The sequence below is a fragment of the Papilio polytes genome, unplaced genomic scaffold (genome assembly GCF_000836215.1).
Source record: "Papilio polytes unplaced genomic scaffold, Ppol_1.0 DF823879.1, whole genome shotgun sequence".
NCBI classification, from domain to species: Eukaryota; Metazoa; Arthropoda; class Insecta; order Lepidoptera; family Papilionidae; genus Papilio; species Papilio polytes.
The window spans coordinates 1-18,234 of NW_013525325.1; the positions used below are offsets into that span (position 1 = coordinate 1).

The 18,234-nt window shown below is 33.9% G+C and overlaps 1 protein-coding gene across 1 annotated transcript in view; it reads left to right on the forward strand.

Annotated features, from left to right (window-relative positions):
• Positions 1-3,624: 3,624 nt before the first annotated feature.
• Positions 3,625-18,234, forward strand: part of LOC106103051 (intersectin-2) — a 20,178-nt gene continuing 5,568 nt past the window's right edge. Inside the window, exons 1-16 of the mRNA XM_013282700.1 lie at positions 3,625-3,740; positions 4,305-4,428; positions 5,125-5,223; positions 5,808-5,886; positions 5,959-6,651; positions 6,840-6,933; positions 7,709-7,860; positions 8,711-8,813; positions 9,065-9,194; positions 10,465-10,575; positions 10,874-10,938; positions 12,427-12,609; positions 15,413-15,524; positions 16,308-16,385; positions 17,032-17,227; positions 17,664-17,738. Of these exons, the coding sequence (XP_013138154.1) occupies positions 4,306-4,428; positions 5,125-5,223; positions 5,808-5,886; positions 5,959-6,651; positions 6,840-6,933; positions 7,709-7,860; positions 8,711-8,813; positions 9,065-9,194; positions 10,465-10,575; positions 10,874-10,938; positions 12,427-12,609; positions 15,413-15,524; positions 16,308-16,385; positions 17,032-17,227; positions 17,664-17,738 (2,293 nt within the window). The 5' untranslated portion in view covers positions 3,625-3,740; position 4,305. The remainder of the gene's footprint in view (positions 3,741-4,304; positions 4,429-5,124; positions 5,224-5,807; positions 5,887-5,958; positions 6,652-6,839; positions 6,934-7,708; positions 7,861-8,710; positions 8,814-9,064; positions 9,195-10,464; positions 10,576-10,873; positions 10,939-12,426; positions 12,610-15,412; positions 15,525-16,307; positions 16,386-17,031; positions 17,228-17,663; positions 17,739-18,234) is intronic.

The following is an 18,234-nucleotide window of genomic DNA, read 5'->3' on the forward strand; positions in this document are numbered from 1 at the left end:
TTATGCAAATAGCGCATAGCGCATAGTGCATAGCCCATAGCGCATATCGCTTATCGAAAACTCCAAAGTCGAAACTCGAAAATCGCATTTCGCTTTATGCAAATAGCGCATAGTGCTAAGCGCATAGCACATAGCGCATAACGCATATCGCTTATCGAAAACTCGAAAGTCGAAACTCGAAAATTGCATATCGCGTTATGCAAATATAAAAAACCCTTATTTAAAACACGCTAGAAAAAACCGTTACAAAAAACACTAAATTATCTAAATTATACAAAATGAATAACCGAACCCTAATCGCCGTGTTAATAATGTTACGCAACAAAACGTACAACATAATTTTTTACAAAACAAACCAAATTATACCTCACTTTTATATTGTACGGCGTATGGAATATTACAAATAAGCGGTCATTTGTTATATTCCGCGTGGTAATGACGTTACAATATTATGCCAACCGATGCAATATGTACCCGAATAACACGCATAACCCGGATATAACCACGCGGTTATAAACTACGTGTCACCTAACCACGCTCTGCTACCATCGATTTGTGCCGTACAATGGGGTTCGGGTCCCGCGGCACAACCTACCCTTGAACTACGATTGCACCGGAGGGCATAATATTGTAAACGAAAAGGGGAAAATGGTACTCACCAGCTCGATGAATTGCCTCACCTCCTGCAGGTGTCTTGTCTCAGTCAGTGTCAATCGACTCAAAGTCTACTTCAGTCAAGTCTAGGCCCAGCGATGCTGCCTGAAGATGTACCAGTAATTTCGAACGCGAAACCGAATTTAGTGACCCCGTTCGCTACCGAGACACACCTGTTGTGTCTTCGCGTTATACAAAGAGCAACTCTAATCCGCACAAGTGTTCGCGACCGTCCCGCTTGGCTGCTCGATTCCGACCTTTTGTCGCACCCCTCTCCGCAGGCCCCGCGGCCGTCCGTAGTGGAGAGGGTTTCTCCATCTACCTGTCCGTGCGAGAAAAATAAAATAGGCGCGCTTACCCGCACTAAACGCGAGGCGCGAAATTTAAATTATGTTCGCCACCGAATATGACGAACCAGTACGATCTGTACCGAACAAATATGTTTAAGTGTCAAATCATAAATCAAAACAGTAATGATTATTTGATCTTTGATAGTACAGTAACGTTATAGTGTCTGTTTTATTCTATACTCTTTGACTGCTGTCAACAGATTGAGAGATTGTCTTTATGCTAATTCACGTGTTAAAAGTTCCTCCTGGAATTAAATTTGTGCTTCTTAAACTTATATTGTCGTTTGATTTAATGATATTTACTAAACAAATATGACCATGATAATATTCCAATAAGCTCGCTCTGCTGACAAGTTTCATTGCTGTGACGTTTACAGGGATAAAAAAAAACTTTCATTTGCGAAGACTTTATTACTGGTTATGTACATTACGTTATACGACGAATTAAATAACATTACTCCTTAATATTTAACGCCATTTATAATTTATTCATACAACTGAGATCAAATAAAATCAATATAAAAGTTAACATTTGTCGAAATAAAGAATTCAGACATTAGGAATTTTTTTAGATTTTTTTTTAATATTACCTCTATTTTAACTTTAGCTACTGTTTGTCTTCATTTTTAATAAGGAAATTGCAATTTTATATGATTATTTTATGGTTGATATTAGAGTTGTAACGGAGGCTATTTTAACGGAACCAGATGCGGATGCGGAGGCGAAGGGCTTCACCTCTGCAGAAGCAGTCAATAATGTAACATTAATTGCGATTTATTAAAGAAATAAAACTGAAACTACGTAATTCAAAATACAGATTGGTTCAATTATGCAAATATAATATACAATCATACTTATGAATAATATTTTTTTTAATGAAAAACCCTACACTTACGTCACGCTTAGGGCTATATATTTTCACGCTATTAAACTAAGGGGGTAAATATTTTGAATAAAGACCCTAATGTGGGAAAGAGACTATAAGTTGCTGCCAACATCAAGGAATCAAGAATGTCGTCATGTCATGTCATTTTGACATTTGTAATTGATAATTTGACAAATGTAAACAATACAATAAAATTTTACATAATTTCATGCGGGTAAAGCCGCACGGGAACAGCTAGTACTTTTATATTATACGGGTTTTTATTAAAAAAAGAACTATTCAAAAATATGGTGTAATTGCTGACATCTTAGGGAACAAAGAAGTGTGTGTTTACGCTTTATTATAATAGTATAGATAAAATTAATTAAAAAAGTGAAGTTTATTTGTGTAGTGTTGGCTGAGATCCGTGCGCGGTACCTGCGGGCGCGGGGGACGCGGTGACGACACTCTCCCTCGAGGTGGTTGTATGATTCCATAGAATTAGTATGATTCAACATACAAGATATCATATGAATTATATGCTCTGCAAATGTCCTGTATGTAAGAACACATTTGCAACGTACCAAAGACTATTGCTTCATACAGAGGCGGTTCATTTGAAGACGAGAAATTATAAATGTGATTTGTGTAAATCCTCTTTTATTTCAAAACGAGGCTATGACAGACATTTAGGAACAGAAAAGCATATCAATTATGCTTCTATAGTAAAGTTAGGATTTTTAAATCCTAAGTGAGATATTTACTAAAGTTATATTTTTATACTTAAAACGTTACTTTGGTTTAGTTTGAATTATTATCAAATTATGTTTTATATTTTATTGATTTGATGACTCCATTGGATTTAAATGAGTTTGACTGAAAATAATTTTAGAATTATTACTTTACTTATTTGATAAATAAATGATATTTTACGTAATTTTATGATTTCGTGACCCCTCGTATTCACATAAGTTTATTTTTATAGTGTTATAAATACATTTGAATCTAACTTTAATTAAATATGCTTCACGTTTTTATATCAATGGCAACATTGAAAACTTGAACTAAACCACAGATATTTAAACAATAACTACCTATAACGCCCCCAACCCAGAGGGGTAGGAAGACTTAATCTTAATGCATGGATTCAGCATGCCTGCGTACCCTTGAATTGAATTCTGTCTAAATGAACAATGGATTTTGGATTATGACATTAAACATTTTCTTGTCTTGCGGTTTACGATCGCATTTGTAAAAGTATTGTGGAACTTACACATCGAAAAATATATGTAAGAATGTCCAGGAAACATATTACCATAAAATACATTATCAACTCGAAAGATATTTGAAAACCGAGACACTGACGTAAAGAATTTAAAACATTTCTTTCGGGCAACACTAAAATAATAAATGTTAATTTTTTAAAATAAAATCCTTTGTTTGTACACGGATTATTGGGCCGTGCATTATTGGGTCGTGCATTATCGTGGCTGTACATTATTGCCTCCCAAACAAGACAAGACTTTTGACAGTTGACGTTTTCATAAAATATTGTAAGTTTCGAACGTTCGGTTTGTGTCGATGTTTAATTTATTTAAAAATGCAGGATTAAACATGAGATTTATTTTGTAATATTGTGCACAATATTTAACGAAGTTTTTTAATCAGAATAAATAAAAATAAAATGATTTATCAATGGATTTTTTTTGGTTAACTAAAAGTAAAAGTTTATGAACGCAGCTGTCAAGTTTGCTTTTTGACAATTCTCTCCGGATCAATACAAAATCCGACTTTCGATTCGATATCTTTGACTCTCACCCATTTATTCAAGGGGCGTTTTACTTGTAGAAGACTATTATCTAATCAGAAACGTAAGTAAATCTAACACAATAGTATTATTTAATTCCTTTTAAAATGTCTATTAAAGCAATATCACGAATAAGTACTAACACTTCCCTTAAGTTGAATTTTTGCTCACTTTAAGGTTTTCACCATTTTTAACGTTCAATTTTCTTTGTAAAGATACAAATAAAGCTTGACTTTAATTCCCGCCGATATTCACAATCATATTACATCGGAAATTATAATAAATCCTCGATTAAATTTACATTATTATACGATTAAAATTACAGAGGTCTAAATTCACAAGAAAAATTAAATTTGATTGATTAATTTTAAAATTCATGTTATATACCTCTCACTGTCCAATAACAGCTCATATTCTTTTATTTCTAAAAGTCCTTTAAAAATAAATACGACAAACTGAATTGAAAAATTGTAACAATACTTGATAATAAAATTAACTAATTGATTGTCCTTTTATATAACTTTTGATATAAGATTAAGTAAAAAAATCGCATCTGTGTGTAAGAAATATCCAGTTATAAAATGTTCCTAACATTTTTATAACTTTTAACTTATAAAATAATTTATAGGATGGCAGGAGACCCTTGGGTTATCCAACCACACGAGCATGCGAAGTTTGCCGAGCACTTCCGCAACCTGGGACCCATCAATGGCACCCTCACTGGAGAGCAAGCAAAGAGATTCATGTTACAAGTAAGTTAAAAAAAAAATTTAAAAATGATGAAATAAGGCTTTAAAAACAAAAGAAAGACAAATGAGATTCTAACTTTGGTGTTTAATTTTTTATTTCAAATTCTATTTCTTATATTGCAAATACGTTTTTTCATGATGTTGGATTTATGATGGTTTCATCATAGGATGTTCTTTACATGAAGAAATGAAATAAGTAAAGTAGAGCAAGGTTAAGAGTCCTAGTGGTAGAGAAAAGGAGTAAAAGAGCATGTTATGGGCATGTTATGAGGGATGGATTGCATGTCAGAAGGATGTTAGTTATAAATCTGGAGGTAAAATGGTAGAGGTAGACATAGAAAGATATGTATTGTGTGAAAGGTGATGAAGAAGGGAGTAACTGAAATGGGAAGCGACCGCTGCCCATAAACATCCGCAATTGCAGCATTGCCTACCCTTTATTGACGGAGGAGACACACATAAACAGGACATTTCCCTTTCCTATGCGTCTCCACCGTCTAATCTACTTTTCTTTCCCATCATTTCGTCTTAAGAAAAAGGTGGAAAGAAAGGAGACTAAAACTATGCCTCCGGCACCACACTCATCAGACGAAACACGGAATTGCTTCCACTTCACGCCTGTTTTCTGTGTGGTGCCCTGCAGTGCTAAGATGTTAAAGCGGGCTCTACCACTGTTAATATCTTTTCCTTGTCTTTCAGTCCCAATTACCTCCACCGATACTCGGCCAAATCTGGTCTTTGGCGGACACTAATGCAGATGGGAAACTAGATCTTAAAGAGTTCTCTATCGCTTGTAAGGTAAGGTATAATATACTAAATTTCCCATGACTTGTCTGGGAATTAAAAATAATTAGAGTTGCCCGTGTTCCAGACTGTCCGCTACATGTATGACATAAGCCGAGATTCGTTCAGTTTAGGTTACAAACAAACATACATGCATATATAGTAGAACCTTGATAAGCTAAAGTTCAAGGGAAACACAAAATATTTTAAGTTATAGAGGTTTTAAGTTACCAAGGGTCTATGTTGTAGGTTTTGGGCTCCGATGGGAAGGGTACATATTTTTTGAAGTTACCGAGGTTCTACTATAATGTTACTAGGATTTCTATGTAATTGCTACTATATTAGTCATTTAATTTTTTTTCCAATACTAATAAAGATTGTCATATATTTAGAAGATAAACAGTCCTAAAGAACACATAAAGTACTCAATTTTATTTAATTATGCTCGGACAAAGTCGAAGGCAAAAGTTTGTTTTAAAATAATATACTGAACTTAAAAAAAAATACTTTGTGAATATAATTTTAGTCTCCTAATAAAAGTAATAATTACTTTAATATCTTAAGTGAAAACTATTATGTTTTTTTTTTATAATTTTCAGATAATCAACCTCAAACTCCATGGTATTGAAATACCTAAAGTTTTACCACCATCTTTACTCGCTTCTCTAAGTCCTACAGGTAAATTATCCAATATATCTTGTTTTATCTATATTTGTAATTAATTTAATAATCTGTAACAATCTCTTTCAGGACCTAAACAATTCGCCCCACCAGCAAAACCCCCCATCCCTCCAATGCCAACTATCCCACCCCAATCTCAACAATTAATCTCAGGTTTACCAACTCAACCAATCCCATCCGCACAACCAATCCAATCCAACCAATCTCTACTCGGAGATTTCGGTTCTCAACCATTAATCAACACAGGCCCATCAGCACCACAACCTTCACCTGTCATCCAACAAAAACCATCCGTACCGGACCTAATTTCCGGTGTAAAACCACCACAAACACAACCATTGATATCTAACCAACCATTAATCCCAACCGCATCGATCAATCAACCATTAATAAGTCAAACTCAACCAACAACATCCCAACCATTAACAACTCAACCATTAATAGGTTCTCAACCGATAATCGGCTCTCAACCAATTATAGGTTCAACTCAACCATTAATCCCAATGTCGGAAACTCAATCACTCATCAATACAGCCCCAATTCAACCAACCCAACCATTAGTTGGAACGATTCAACCACTTATTGGTCCAACTCCACTCATCCCATCATCTCAACCCCAACCGATACCAACCGGGACTACAATTGGTTCAACAATTAGTAGCCCTCCTAAAACTAGTGATGCGGTCGCGGGTTCGATTCCAAATCAACCGGTGACATCCACACCTATTACAGCTGTCAAAAGTGATTCCTTTTCTAAACCTGGTAAGTGTATTCAGAGCTTTTATTGTTTTTTTTAAAACTAGCTGTTTCCGTGCGACTTCACAATTGTTTACAAGTGTCAAATTATCAATTGCAAATGTCATTTTGACAGCCGCATGGGAACAGCTAGTATATAAATATGTTTTTAATGTTAGTATAGATATGTAATGATTTTTTTTTTGTATTGATAGGTTCTTTAGTAGGAAGTCCAGCGGAATCCCCAATGGGGGTGATGACACCCCCTCCCGCTGTGGAATGGGGGATACCACAACCGCAGAAACTTAAGTAAGTAAAATACCAATAATAAATATACGATTTCTTATATTTTTAATGTTATGGAGTTTTTTTTATTTTGTGTAATTTATTGTTTTTGCTAAATTAAATTTTTGCTCATAAATATTATAAGGCGCTATAAATTTTGCTATTTTATAACAACAGGCGCTATCTAAAATTAAACTAATAAGGTTTTTTTTTATAATAAACAACTTTTTTTGCTTGTGTATATTGTGTTTTTGTTTTCGATAAATTTTGGGTACTTATTGTATTGTATATTTAATTAAATGTAAAGAGACAAATTTTACTTACACCAAAATCTGTTTAACTTGACGCTTTTAGGGATATTCAGCCTTAAGTCTTACATTTTCAAGTTTAACACTGTTCAAACAGTATCCATAGTTTGATTAACTACTAGCTGTTCCTCCGCGACTTCATCCGCATCAATTTATGAAAATGTTATTTTATAGTTTACATGTGTCAAATAATTAATTGCAAATGTCAAAATACCAATTACCTTACTATGGCAATTTTGCTGTCTGATGTTAGCAGTAACTAATGGTCTCTTTCCCACATTAGGGTTTTTATCCAAAATATTAACCCCTTGTGTTTAATGGCGTGAAAATACATAGTCTAAAGCTTGACGTAAGTGTAGGACTAATTCCTACACAAAGAATTATTAAAAAATATGCTGTAATTGCTGACATCTTAGGCAACAAAGAAGTGTGTGTTTTCGCTTTATTATAATAGTATAGATAGTATTATGTGGTTTTCCCTGTATTTGAAGATACACTCAGTTGTTTAACGTAACCGACCGCGCGAAGACTGGGTGGGTGTCGGGGGCGCAGGCGCGGGCTCTGATGCTGCAGTCGCGGCTGCCGCAGCCCGCGCTGGCACAGATATGGGCACTCGCTGATCTGGACGCTGATGGGAAACTTGGTAAGTTACCTTCGTTGGTGTTGTAAACATAAAAATAACTTTATATATGTTTAATCGTCTTCATATTTCTTCGGTTTCACCTTTTTTTTAAAGTGTCAGTTGCTTTATTTTACATCTTACTTCTTACTAATATTATAAATGCGAAAGTTTAGATGAATGTTTGTAAGCGTTTGTAGCCTAAACGGCTGAACTCCATGAAATTTGGCACAGGTTTAGAGCATAGTCTGGAAGAACACATAGGCTACATTTTATTCCGGGAATAGTTACGGTTCCCGTGGGATACATTAATTTAGTTTGTTTAATGTTTACTCGATCATTCTGCAACGGTTCAACATATCTTATTGAAATTTGGCACAGATATAAAACAAAGTGTGGAGTACACATGGGATGAGGTTCATCCCCGAGAAATGTCCGGTTCGAGGGATACGTAGCTTTTTCTTATTTATATAGTTCGTATGTTTTCGAATACCACGAGGACGAAGTCGCGGGCAACAGCTCGTTTGTTATAAACCGGCCTTTTTATAAATCCATAACAGTTGGTGAGAAAAAAAAAGGTCGTCTATAATATTCCTGTGTTTTTCTATCGGCTACTTTCTCGTAAAATCGTTACGCTCGTAGAGGTAGCGATTCGCCATTTAAACAGCGCGGAATTGTAAAAGTAACCTATATTTGAGCCGTTACGGAGATTACTCGAAACAAACGCTGTTTGCGTACAGATAGCAAAAAATGTTTAAATGCTATTTTCGTTATAATTTTTAACTTGCTTATTTGACAATTGTATTATTGTTATTGTTTATTTCAACTTACAATTTATACAAGGGTTTTGATTGTTTTTTTATACCTGTTTCAGGCTGCGAGGAATTTGTTTTAGCTATGTATTTGTGTGAGAGAGCGACTCATGGAGATCCTGTGCCCGCTAAGTTACCACCTGAACTTATACCTCCCACCTTCAGGTAAGTAACCAACTTACTCTCCTTTCAATCCAACACTTAAATAAACAAGTTACTCCAAAAAAGTAGTAAAATCATTAAATAAATTGATTTCAAATCCCAAATATTCTAAAAATAGCCATAAGACAAAATATTTGCTAATTTATTTTACAAGGCGCTAACTTTGCTATTTTATTCCAACAGGCGCTATATTTTTTATATAGAACTTTTATTGTTCTTATTGTATTTAAAGTATCTTCTATTTATTATTTTAGACGTGAATCAGTAACAAGCACGAGTAGCGCGAAGTCCTACGAAGAGAGAAGACGAGAGAATATGGCAAGAGGACAAGCAGAGTTAGAAAGAAGGAGATCGCAATTAGCTGACGCTCATATGAAAGAAAAGGTAACTTAAAACCAAGTAAATATTAATGAAAATAAGTAAATTTTACAACAAAACAGCGATAAATTCTATTTCCCCCCTCCCTATATACCAATATATACTCCCTATATACTAAGCCTGTTTACCCCATGTACAAAGAACTATTGACTATTTCCAGGTGAAGTTAGAAAAAAACACATTAAAACCCCTAAAACAGGGTATTTAGTGTCCGACCCAAATTTCGGTTTCTGTTTCGGTCTTAAATTTAGTTTCGGCAACAGTTTCGGTTTCGGTCAAAATGTAATCTAAACTTTCGGATCTATCGAAACTGGAGTGTTCGTGAGTTTTTGTGCGTTATTTCAAGTCTATTTTTATTGAAAAGCTGGTTTTTTAATTTTTATTTTACTAAAAACAAAATAAATTCATATCTCTTGAAAATACAATATTAATTTCAACGTTTGATCTGTCGTTCAGAAATAATAGATACAAAAATACACTATATTTCGGGTTTTTCGGCCGAAACTTTCGGTTTCGGACTTGCTCTCGTCAGCAATTCCGAAAGTTCGGTTTCGGTTTCTGTTTCGACTGTAAAATCAGTTTCGATCCACTATATATTCTTGCTTAGATTATAACCAACTTTATTTTTCAATGCAATCTAGGAGGAAGAGGTAAATACTAGCTATTTAGAAGATAGAAAGGTCTAGAAGTAGTGTGTGTTTGTCCATCTCCACAGATGCTAGCATCAGTTTTGATATACAGTAGAACCTCGATAAGTTAAAGTCCAAGGGAAACAAAATATTTTAAGTTTTAGAGGTTTGAAGTTATCAAGGGTCTATGTTGTAGAGGTTTTGGGCTCTGATGGGAAGGGAACATTATTTTTTGAAGTATTAGAGGTTTTTAAGTTATCGAGATTCTACTGTAGTTAGGAAAATAGGAAAAAATATTTTATATTTTACTAGCTTTTGTCCACGATTTCGTCCGCGAAAATTCAAACAGTAACATTTTCTATGTGGTATCTTCCAGACTATTGTTCAGCTTTTTTTGGACAAAACAAACATCCATACAAATGTTTGTTATTTATAATATTAGTATGAAGTTTGATTATATATGGATGTTTGTTTCGTTCCAAAACTATTTAACGGATCTCGATGTTTCACTTAGCTAATGTTCAATTCCACACAAACGCAGTCGCGGGCAAAAGCTAGTAATTTTTTCGTTAGTTTAAACATGTTGTTAAATTTTGATTTAAAACTTAATTTTTGAAACAAAAACCACTATAAACGATGTATTTCAGGCTGAAAGAGAACGTAAAGAGAGAGAAGAAGCCGAGAAGAGAGAGAAGTTGCGTCTAGAAGCTCAGAAGAAAGAGCAAGAAGAGTTATTGCGTAAACAGAAAGAAGAACAGGTAACCTTTATTACCATATTTAAAATTAAAAAACCGTATGACATACATAAGCCTAAAAACAAAAACTACCAATATTTACCGATAACTACCAAATTTTACCAAAATCTACTAATCATAACAGAATAGTCTAATTATCTTTACAAGCTCGCATATATAAAAAAGTGCGAAAAATATTCTTAAAAACTAAACTACCAAATTGTACCAACTTACATACTGACAGTTCCTTCAGAATAATGTACCCCTTAACATAAAATACACGTGAAAATGGCCCTTATTCTTAGTAATAATATAATTGTAGGAGAAAAGAGAATCGGCAAGAAAAGAGATGGAAAGACAATGCCAGTTGGAATGGGAAAAGAAAAGGTATTTACTAAGTAAATAATATATTTTGTATTACATAAGCATCGCCAGAGATCTCCCCTTTTTTATTTATTTGTATAGTCCCCCTTTTTATTTGTTTGTACAGTCCCCCTTTATTTATTTATTTGTACACTCCCCTTTTTTTATTTGTACAGTCCTCCTTTTTTATTTATTTGTACAGTACCCTTTTTTTTTATTTGTACAGTTCCCCCTTTTTATTTGTACAGTCCCCCCCTTTATATTAATTTGTACATTCCCCTTTTTGATTATTTTTACGTTCCCCCCTTTTTATTTGTTTGTACAGTCCACTTTTTAATTACTTTTATAGTTCCTCCCCTTAGAATTGAGAAATGAAATTAAAATAAAAACTAAATACCAAAAGAAAATAAAAAAAAATATTAGCTTCCCCCTTAGAGTCCAAAAATATAGAATAGTTCAAAGTAATTCCAAGTGCCTGTCCCACCGAATTGTATTTACAACGATACACGTTGTAAATTATGCGATGGAAATATCGTTGTTTCCTTATCTGACAGTGACGTCATACTATCTGTGCCTCTATCAGCCAGTGATGGGACAGGTCCTTTAAGTTCGATATTTTGTTACGAGTAAATCGAATATCGATAGTTATTACGCTATGCGCTATTTCCCATCCCTATTGTTTAATACAGTAGAACCTCGATAAGTTAAAGTCCAAGGGAAACAGAATATTTTAAGTTATAGAGGTTTTAAGTTATCAAGGGTCTTTGTAGAGGTTTTGGGCTCTGATGGGAAGGGAACATATTTGAAGTTATAGAGGTTTTTATGTTACCGAGGTTTGAGTTATCGAGGTTCTACTGTATTTATAAATTGTGTAGATTAAGTCTAGTTTTCTATATTACAATAGTCAATATGCATATGACGCCAATTTTACCCAACTTTTTTTAAGTATACTTTATTACTATAAAAATATTCCTGCAAAGATTTTTTTAAATATAATGTGATTTAGTGGCAAAATTTAATAATTTAAAAGTGTTTTCAAATTCCCTCGCTAAGTTCTAAAACGCACACTATTGGTCGAAGCAAGTGCCTTATCTAATATGGCGTCGCTGTGTTGACAATACACACTTCATTTACGTTACTTTATATAGAAATACACTCTTGAAGTATTTTACTGTAAACACGATATCAAAACCAACTTCAAAATAAAAAATTAATGAATAGCATTATTAATTACCACTTATTTGTACCAGGAATAATAAAAATTAATCGATATTTGACTTTTTGACCTTGAGAAACTTTGTTGTGTTTTACGTCGAAGTGACATCTGAGCGTATGTTATGAATGGAATAGACATTTGACGTCACTTGTCTCATGACAACTCCGGTCGCGTTTTAGTCGCTCGAAAATGGTCGTAATTTTATTTTATTATTTTAGCTCAATGGTTGAATATTTTCGCGTCATTTTTTGTGGTTTAAAAAAAGAAAAAAATATATGGGTATTCCCTATTCCTAGGACTAGAGAACTCGAGGCCCTAAGGGCGGATGAACAAGCCAAAGTGTTAGCACTGAAGGCCCGTAGTGCGACCCTAAGTGCATCCTTAGGGGCCGCCGCGCAAAGAGCGTCAACTTTAGCCAAATGTATACGGGACACTCGCACCAGTGTCGCTGCCGCCAAGTGTACGATCGACGGCATGAGGTGATTATAATGGCCGTATACTGAAATCACGTATAGGCTAAAAACCAAAGATATTCAATAAATATAGAGTAGGCATATTTTATTGATACTAGCTGTTGCCCGCGACTTCGTTCGCGTGGTATTTAAATAACAAAAAGCTACATATCATCAAAAACCGGACATTTCTTGAGATCAACCTTTATGTACTTCAATAAGATATGTTGAAGTTGCAGAATGATCGAGTAAACATTAAAAAACTAAATTAATGAATCCCACTGGAACTAACTATTCCCGGGATAAATAGCCTATGTGTTCTTCCAGACTATGCTCTAAACCTGTGCCAAATTTCTCGGAGATCTGTTCAGCAGTTTAGGCTACAAACTCTAACAAACATCCATCTAAACTTTCGCATTTATAATATTAGTAAGATTATTATTTGACACTTCACTTGATTTTTTTCACATCTTACTAATTCTATTCATAAAAGATCTATTATGAATCAATTGCCAATGTTATTAAATAATTTATACTATTACTAGCTATTGCTCGCGACTTCGTCTACTTAAAATTAAACATTATATAAAAGATATAGTCTATGTTACTCAGCGATGACGTAGCTTTTTAATTCATCATCATCAACTTGCCCTTATCCCGGGAGGGTCGGCACAGTATGTGCTCTTCCATACATCTCTATCAGTCGTCATATCTGAATACACTCCTTTCTTAAGCATATCCTCTTTCACACAATCCATCCATACTTTCTTGGGTTTTCCTCTTCTTTTGTAGCCATCCACATTCTTAACACTTTCTCGTTTATGTCCCCATCGTCTCGTCGCATAACATGTGCATACCACGCTAACCTTTTGCTTCTCAATTTCTCCACCATTGGCGCTACTTTCAAACTTCCTCTAATGTACACATTCTTAACTTTATCCATTCTTGTCACACCACACATCCATTTCAGCCACATGCAATCTCCTTTCATCCGTAACTTTGGTGGCCCAACATTCAGCTTTTTAATTGTGAAAGAATTTTTGAAATCGTCCCAGTAGTTTTTGAGTTATTTCAATACATACAAAATACAAATCATTCCTCTTTATAATATTAGTGTAAGAAGGAAAGATTTTTTATTTTTGTATGTATTGAAATAACTCAAAAACTACTGGGACAATTTCAAAACTTCTTTCACCGTTAGAAAGGTAATTTATCTATGAGTAACATAGGCTATGTTTTTTATTATTTTTTTAATTACACGCGAACGAAACTACGAGCAACAGCTAGTGTATGCTAATATTATAAAGATGAAAGATTCGTATTTTTGTATGTATTTAACTCAAAAACTACTGGATAGATTTCAAAAATACTTTCACCGTTAGAAAGGTAATTTATCTGTTAGTAACATAGGCTATGTTTTTTTAATTTCACGCGGATGAAGTCGCGAGCTACAGCTCGTCAAATATTACTGTAACATCCATCCATCTAAACTTTCGCATTTATAATATTAGTATAACTATTTATATGTACGTTTAAACGCGTCTTACAATCTGAAAGATGTCAAAATTTGAATAGAATTTGGGTTTTAAACCAATTTAAAACATATGTTTAAATGTCGTTTCAGTATACGGCCTTCAGTCAATTATTATTTTATTAAACATTTTTTTCATTGGTTTTTCACTTCATTTTTTTTACAAGTTCGTAAAGTTTTCAGTGATTTCTAAATTAAAGGGATTTTTGATAAAAATGGCCATAAAAATCTAGTTTAAAGGGTTACTAAACGGCCCTAAGTAAAGTTTTGTCAATAATGGCCTTTCAAGGGACTAATGGGGATGTTTCCATATACGCAACATTTAATTACAAAAACACTTAACTAAAAACAACTTCTCGAAAGACCGCGAAAACGCCTCATGACATGACGTCACTTCTTTGTCAAAGTCATTCAAAGTGACCAGACGTAAATTGAATTAGCTATTCAAATAACTTTTACTATTTTTTTTTCGTCATAGTGATCGAAAAATATGTCGTAAATCTAAAAACACTTAATAATGTAGTCCTCATAATATAACACACGCAAACTCAATTATTATAATCATTAAAAAAAAATTATAACTACAAAATGCACTGACATTCACTGAAGCTGGTCACACTGCCATGTTGTTTGCGAAGAAGCTACGTCACCGAGCTCTGATTGGTGTTTGAGATCGAGTAATGGAGGGTAAAAAATATTGCAGCGTTTTTAATTTATATTTCAATGGAGACAAACATTTAAGGTCTCCAAATGTTATTAGAGGTTTTAAAATACTGTCTTTAAAATATTAAACATAACTTTATTTGAATTTGTAACATTAGGAAACATCCCCATTGAATAAGCGTTTAGCTTTTATAATGAAAAAATGTTTGTAACTCAAAAACTCAAAAACTACTATATTTATATTAAAAATTCTTTCACCATTATAAAGCTATATTATCACTAAATGTTATAAGATATTTATATCTGTATATTTTTTATATAATCCACCGAAATGTAAAGCGACCGCTGCATAAACATCCGCAATTGCAGCGCTGCCTACCCTTCATTGACGGAGACATAAATAGGACATTTCCCCTTCCTATGCGTCTTCACCGTCAAATCCACTTTTCCTTCCCATCCTTTCCTCTTAAAGGGTAGAAAGAGAAAGGGACTAAAATTAGTCCTCCGACAAACTCTTCAAAGCGTACGTGGAATTGCTTCCACTTCCCGCCTGTCTGTGTGGTCGTGGTATTGCTGAGAGCCCTACAGTGCGTGTTAAAGTGGGCTACCACTGTTAAATTTAAAACTACCCTACAGATCGGATCGTGACGCCAGTATGTCTGAAATGCAACAATTAAAAACTAAAGTAAAAGAATTGAATGCGAAACAGATATCTTTGAATAAAGAGAAAGCGGAATTAGAAGCTAAGGTAAGTGAACCAAGTATTTGACTTTTTGTCTCTTTGTCTGTGTGTTTGTTGTCTCTGGAGTGGTTTAAGTACTTGACTTGTAATCTACAGGTCTTGGAATCTCGTTGTACCAAGATTTTAGAGTTTTTCGAATTGTCTTCTATACTATTATAATGAAGCGTAAACACACACTTCTTTGTTACCTAAGATGTCAGCAATTACAACATATTTTTGAATAATTTTTTCTTTAATAAAAAGCCCTACACTTAAGTCACGTTTTAGGCTTATTTTCACGTCATTAAACTTGGGGGTAAACATTTTGGATATAAACCCTAATGTAAACAACAAAATATAATTTTCATAATTTTATGCGGATGAAGCCGCACGGGAACAGCTTGTTTATATATATATAATAAAATTGGAGTATCTGTTTGATACTAGCTGTTCCCGTGCGACTTCATCCGCATGAAATTATGAAAATTGTAATTTTATTGTTTACATTTGTCAAATTATCAATAGCAAATGTCAAAATGACATGACATGACAAACCTTGGCAATCTTACTTTCTTAATGTTGGCAGTAACTTATGGTCTCTTTCCCACATTAGGATTTTTGTCCAAAAAATTTTACCCCCTAAGTTTAATAGCGTGAAAATAAGCCTAAAGCGTGACGTAAGTGTAGGGCTTTTTATTAAAAAAAGAATTATTCAAAAATATGTTGTAATTGCTGACATCTTAGGCAACAAAGAAGTGTGTGTTTACGCTTTATTATAATAGTATAGATAGATTTTTACTTCCTTTTTAGGCTAAAATGTCGGAAGGTGCGGGAGAAGATGGTAAATTAAATATGATGGAGGTAACTTTGAAACAACTTAAAGATAAGGTAAGTTATAATATCAAGTGAATTTTGTACCAATTTTTTAGGCAAAATAAAGTTAAGTCAAAGATATTTTAAACTAAAAAAAATATTTATTACTATTTTTTTTATAACGTAAGATGGCAAACGAGCAAGCGGCCACCTGAATCCGCCAAAATGGCGAAGCGGCTGCCCATAGACATCCGCAATTGCAGATGCGTCGCCAACCCTTACCCGACGGAGGAGGAGACGCACATAAAGAGGATATTTCCTCTTCCTATGCATCTCCTCCATCGTCAAATCCACTTCCCCTTCCCATTCTCTCATAAGAAAAGGGTGGTAATAAGAAAGGGACTTAAATTAGGCCTCCGGCACCACACTCATCAGACTGTACACGGAATTGCTTCCACTTCACGGTTGTCTGTGTGGTCGTGTTATTGGGGGCGAGCCCTGCAGTGCTAAGATGTTAAAGCGGGCACTACCACTGTTACTAGCTTTCGCCCGCGACTCACTTCGCGTAGGATTAAAAAAAGTGTTTTGTGTCGATGAAATTGGTATAGATGTAGAGGATAGTCTGGAAGAACACATAGGCTACTTTTGTATTTATTTTTAATTCCACGCGAACGGAGTCGCGGGCGAAAGCTAGTCCCTTATATATGTCACGAAATTTTAGGTGGAAGCAGCTAAAGTGTTGGTAGAGACAAAGAAATCTGATTTAGACAGTAATCAGAAGCAATTGTCAGATTTAACTGACACAGTCACACAGTTAGGTGACAAATGTGAGAGAGTGTGGAAGATGTATGAGGAGAAGAGAAGAGAGTTTGTCGAGAAGAGAAGTACAGCGCCTGCTGAACAAGCTTGGAATGCTGGTAAGTTGACCACAGATTCAATAAATATAGAGTACTTTACTTACTTGAAACATTTTTTTATATATTGATCGCGATTTTTTTCATTTTCAATGTTTTTTCTATGTTTTTAAATATATTTATGGTTTTTGAATGTTACCACTTAAATGCGTGATTTTTCCAAACCTGTAAAAAAAAATTTTTCATGAAAAATCGATATTATAATCAAGGAAAAAAAATAAAAAAAAAATCTAGCGAACAGTTTTTTTTTTCAACAATATGTATTTTTTATGTTATTTTTATTTTTGTTTAAAAAGTATATCGTATATCGTTCAGAAACAAATTATTAGTCAAAATAATTAACAAAAAATCTTAAGATGTTTTTAAAATCTATTTTTTCGAATTTAGTTTTACAAGTGTGTGCATTTTAGGGTTTAAAATTAGGTTTAATTGCATTTAGATGCAGAATGGGGTGCAAACGAAGATGCTTGGGGTGGTACTGAAGACGCGTGGGGTGACGCCGCCTCTACCAATGGTAAGTTTTAAAATACTTAATAGCGCGATCTATCTCGATTCTAACGCCATCTAGTGTTACGAATTTGAAAAATCATTAATTTGAAAGTAAAGTTATATTTTATATAGCGATATTTCTACATTACTATACATAATTAATATTTCTTTCTGTGAATTAAATTATCAAATTTTAAATATTCTGTTTGAATAGCTTGGTCATATTTAGACGAATTGACCGAATATAGTCGGTTATTGCAATTTATGTTAAAGAATTTGTTTCTTTGACATTTACAATTTGACAGATGTAGATTTTTAATGGAATTTAGAGTTTCTCTTGCCTTCTTTTTGACAATTTTTTTCAATATACTGCCGTTAGATTTTCAGAAAGGGTCGTTTGAGTCCAATTTTAAAAGGGGGCTATAATGGTGGTGGTTGAATTTAGTAATTCCAAAAAGAATTATTGGATGCTTCAGTATTTATACAATTGTTGACCTTCTAGGTGGGTCGTAAGCCCCCCC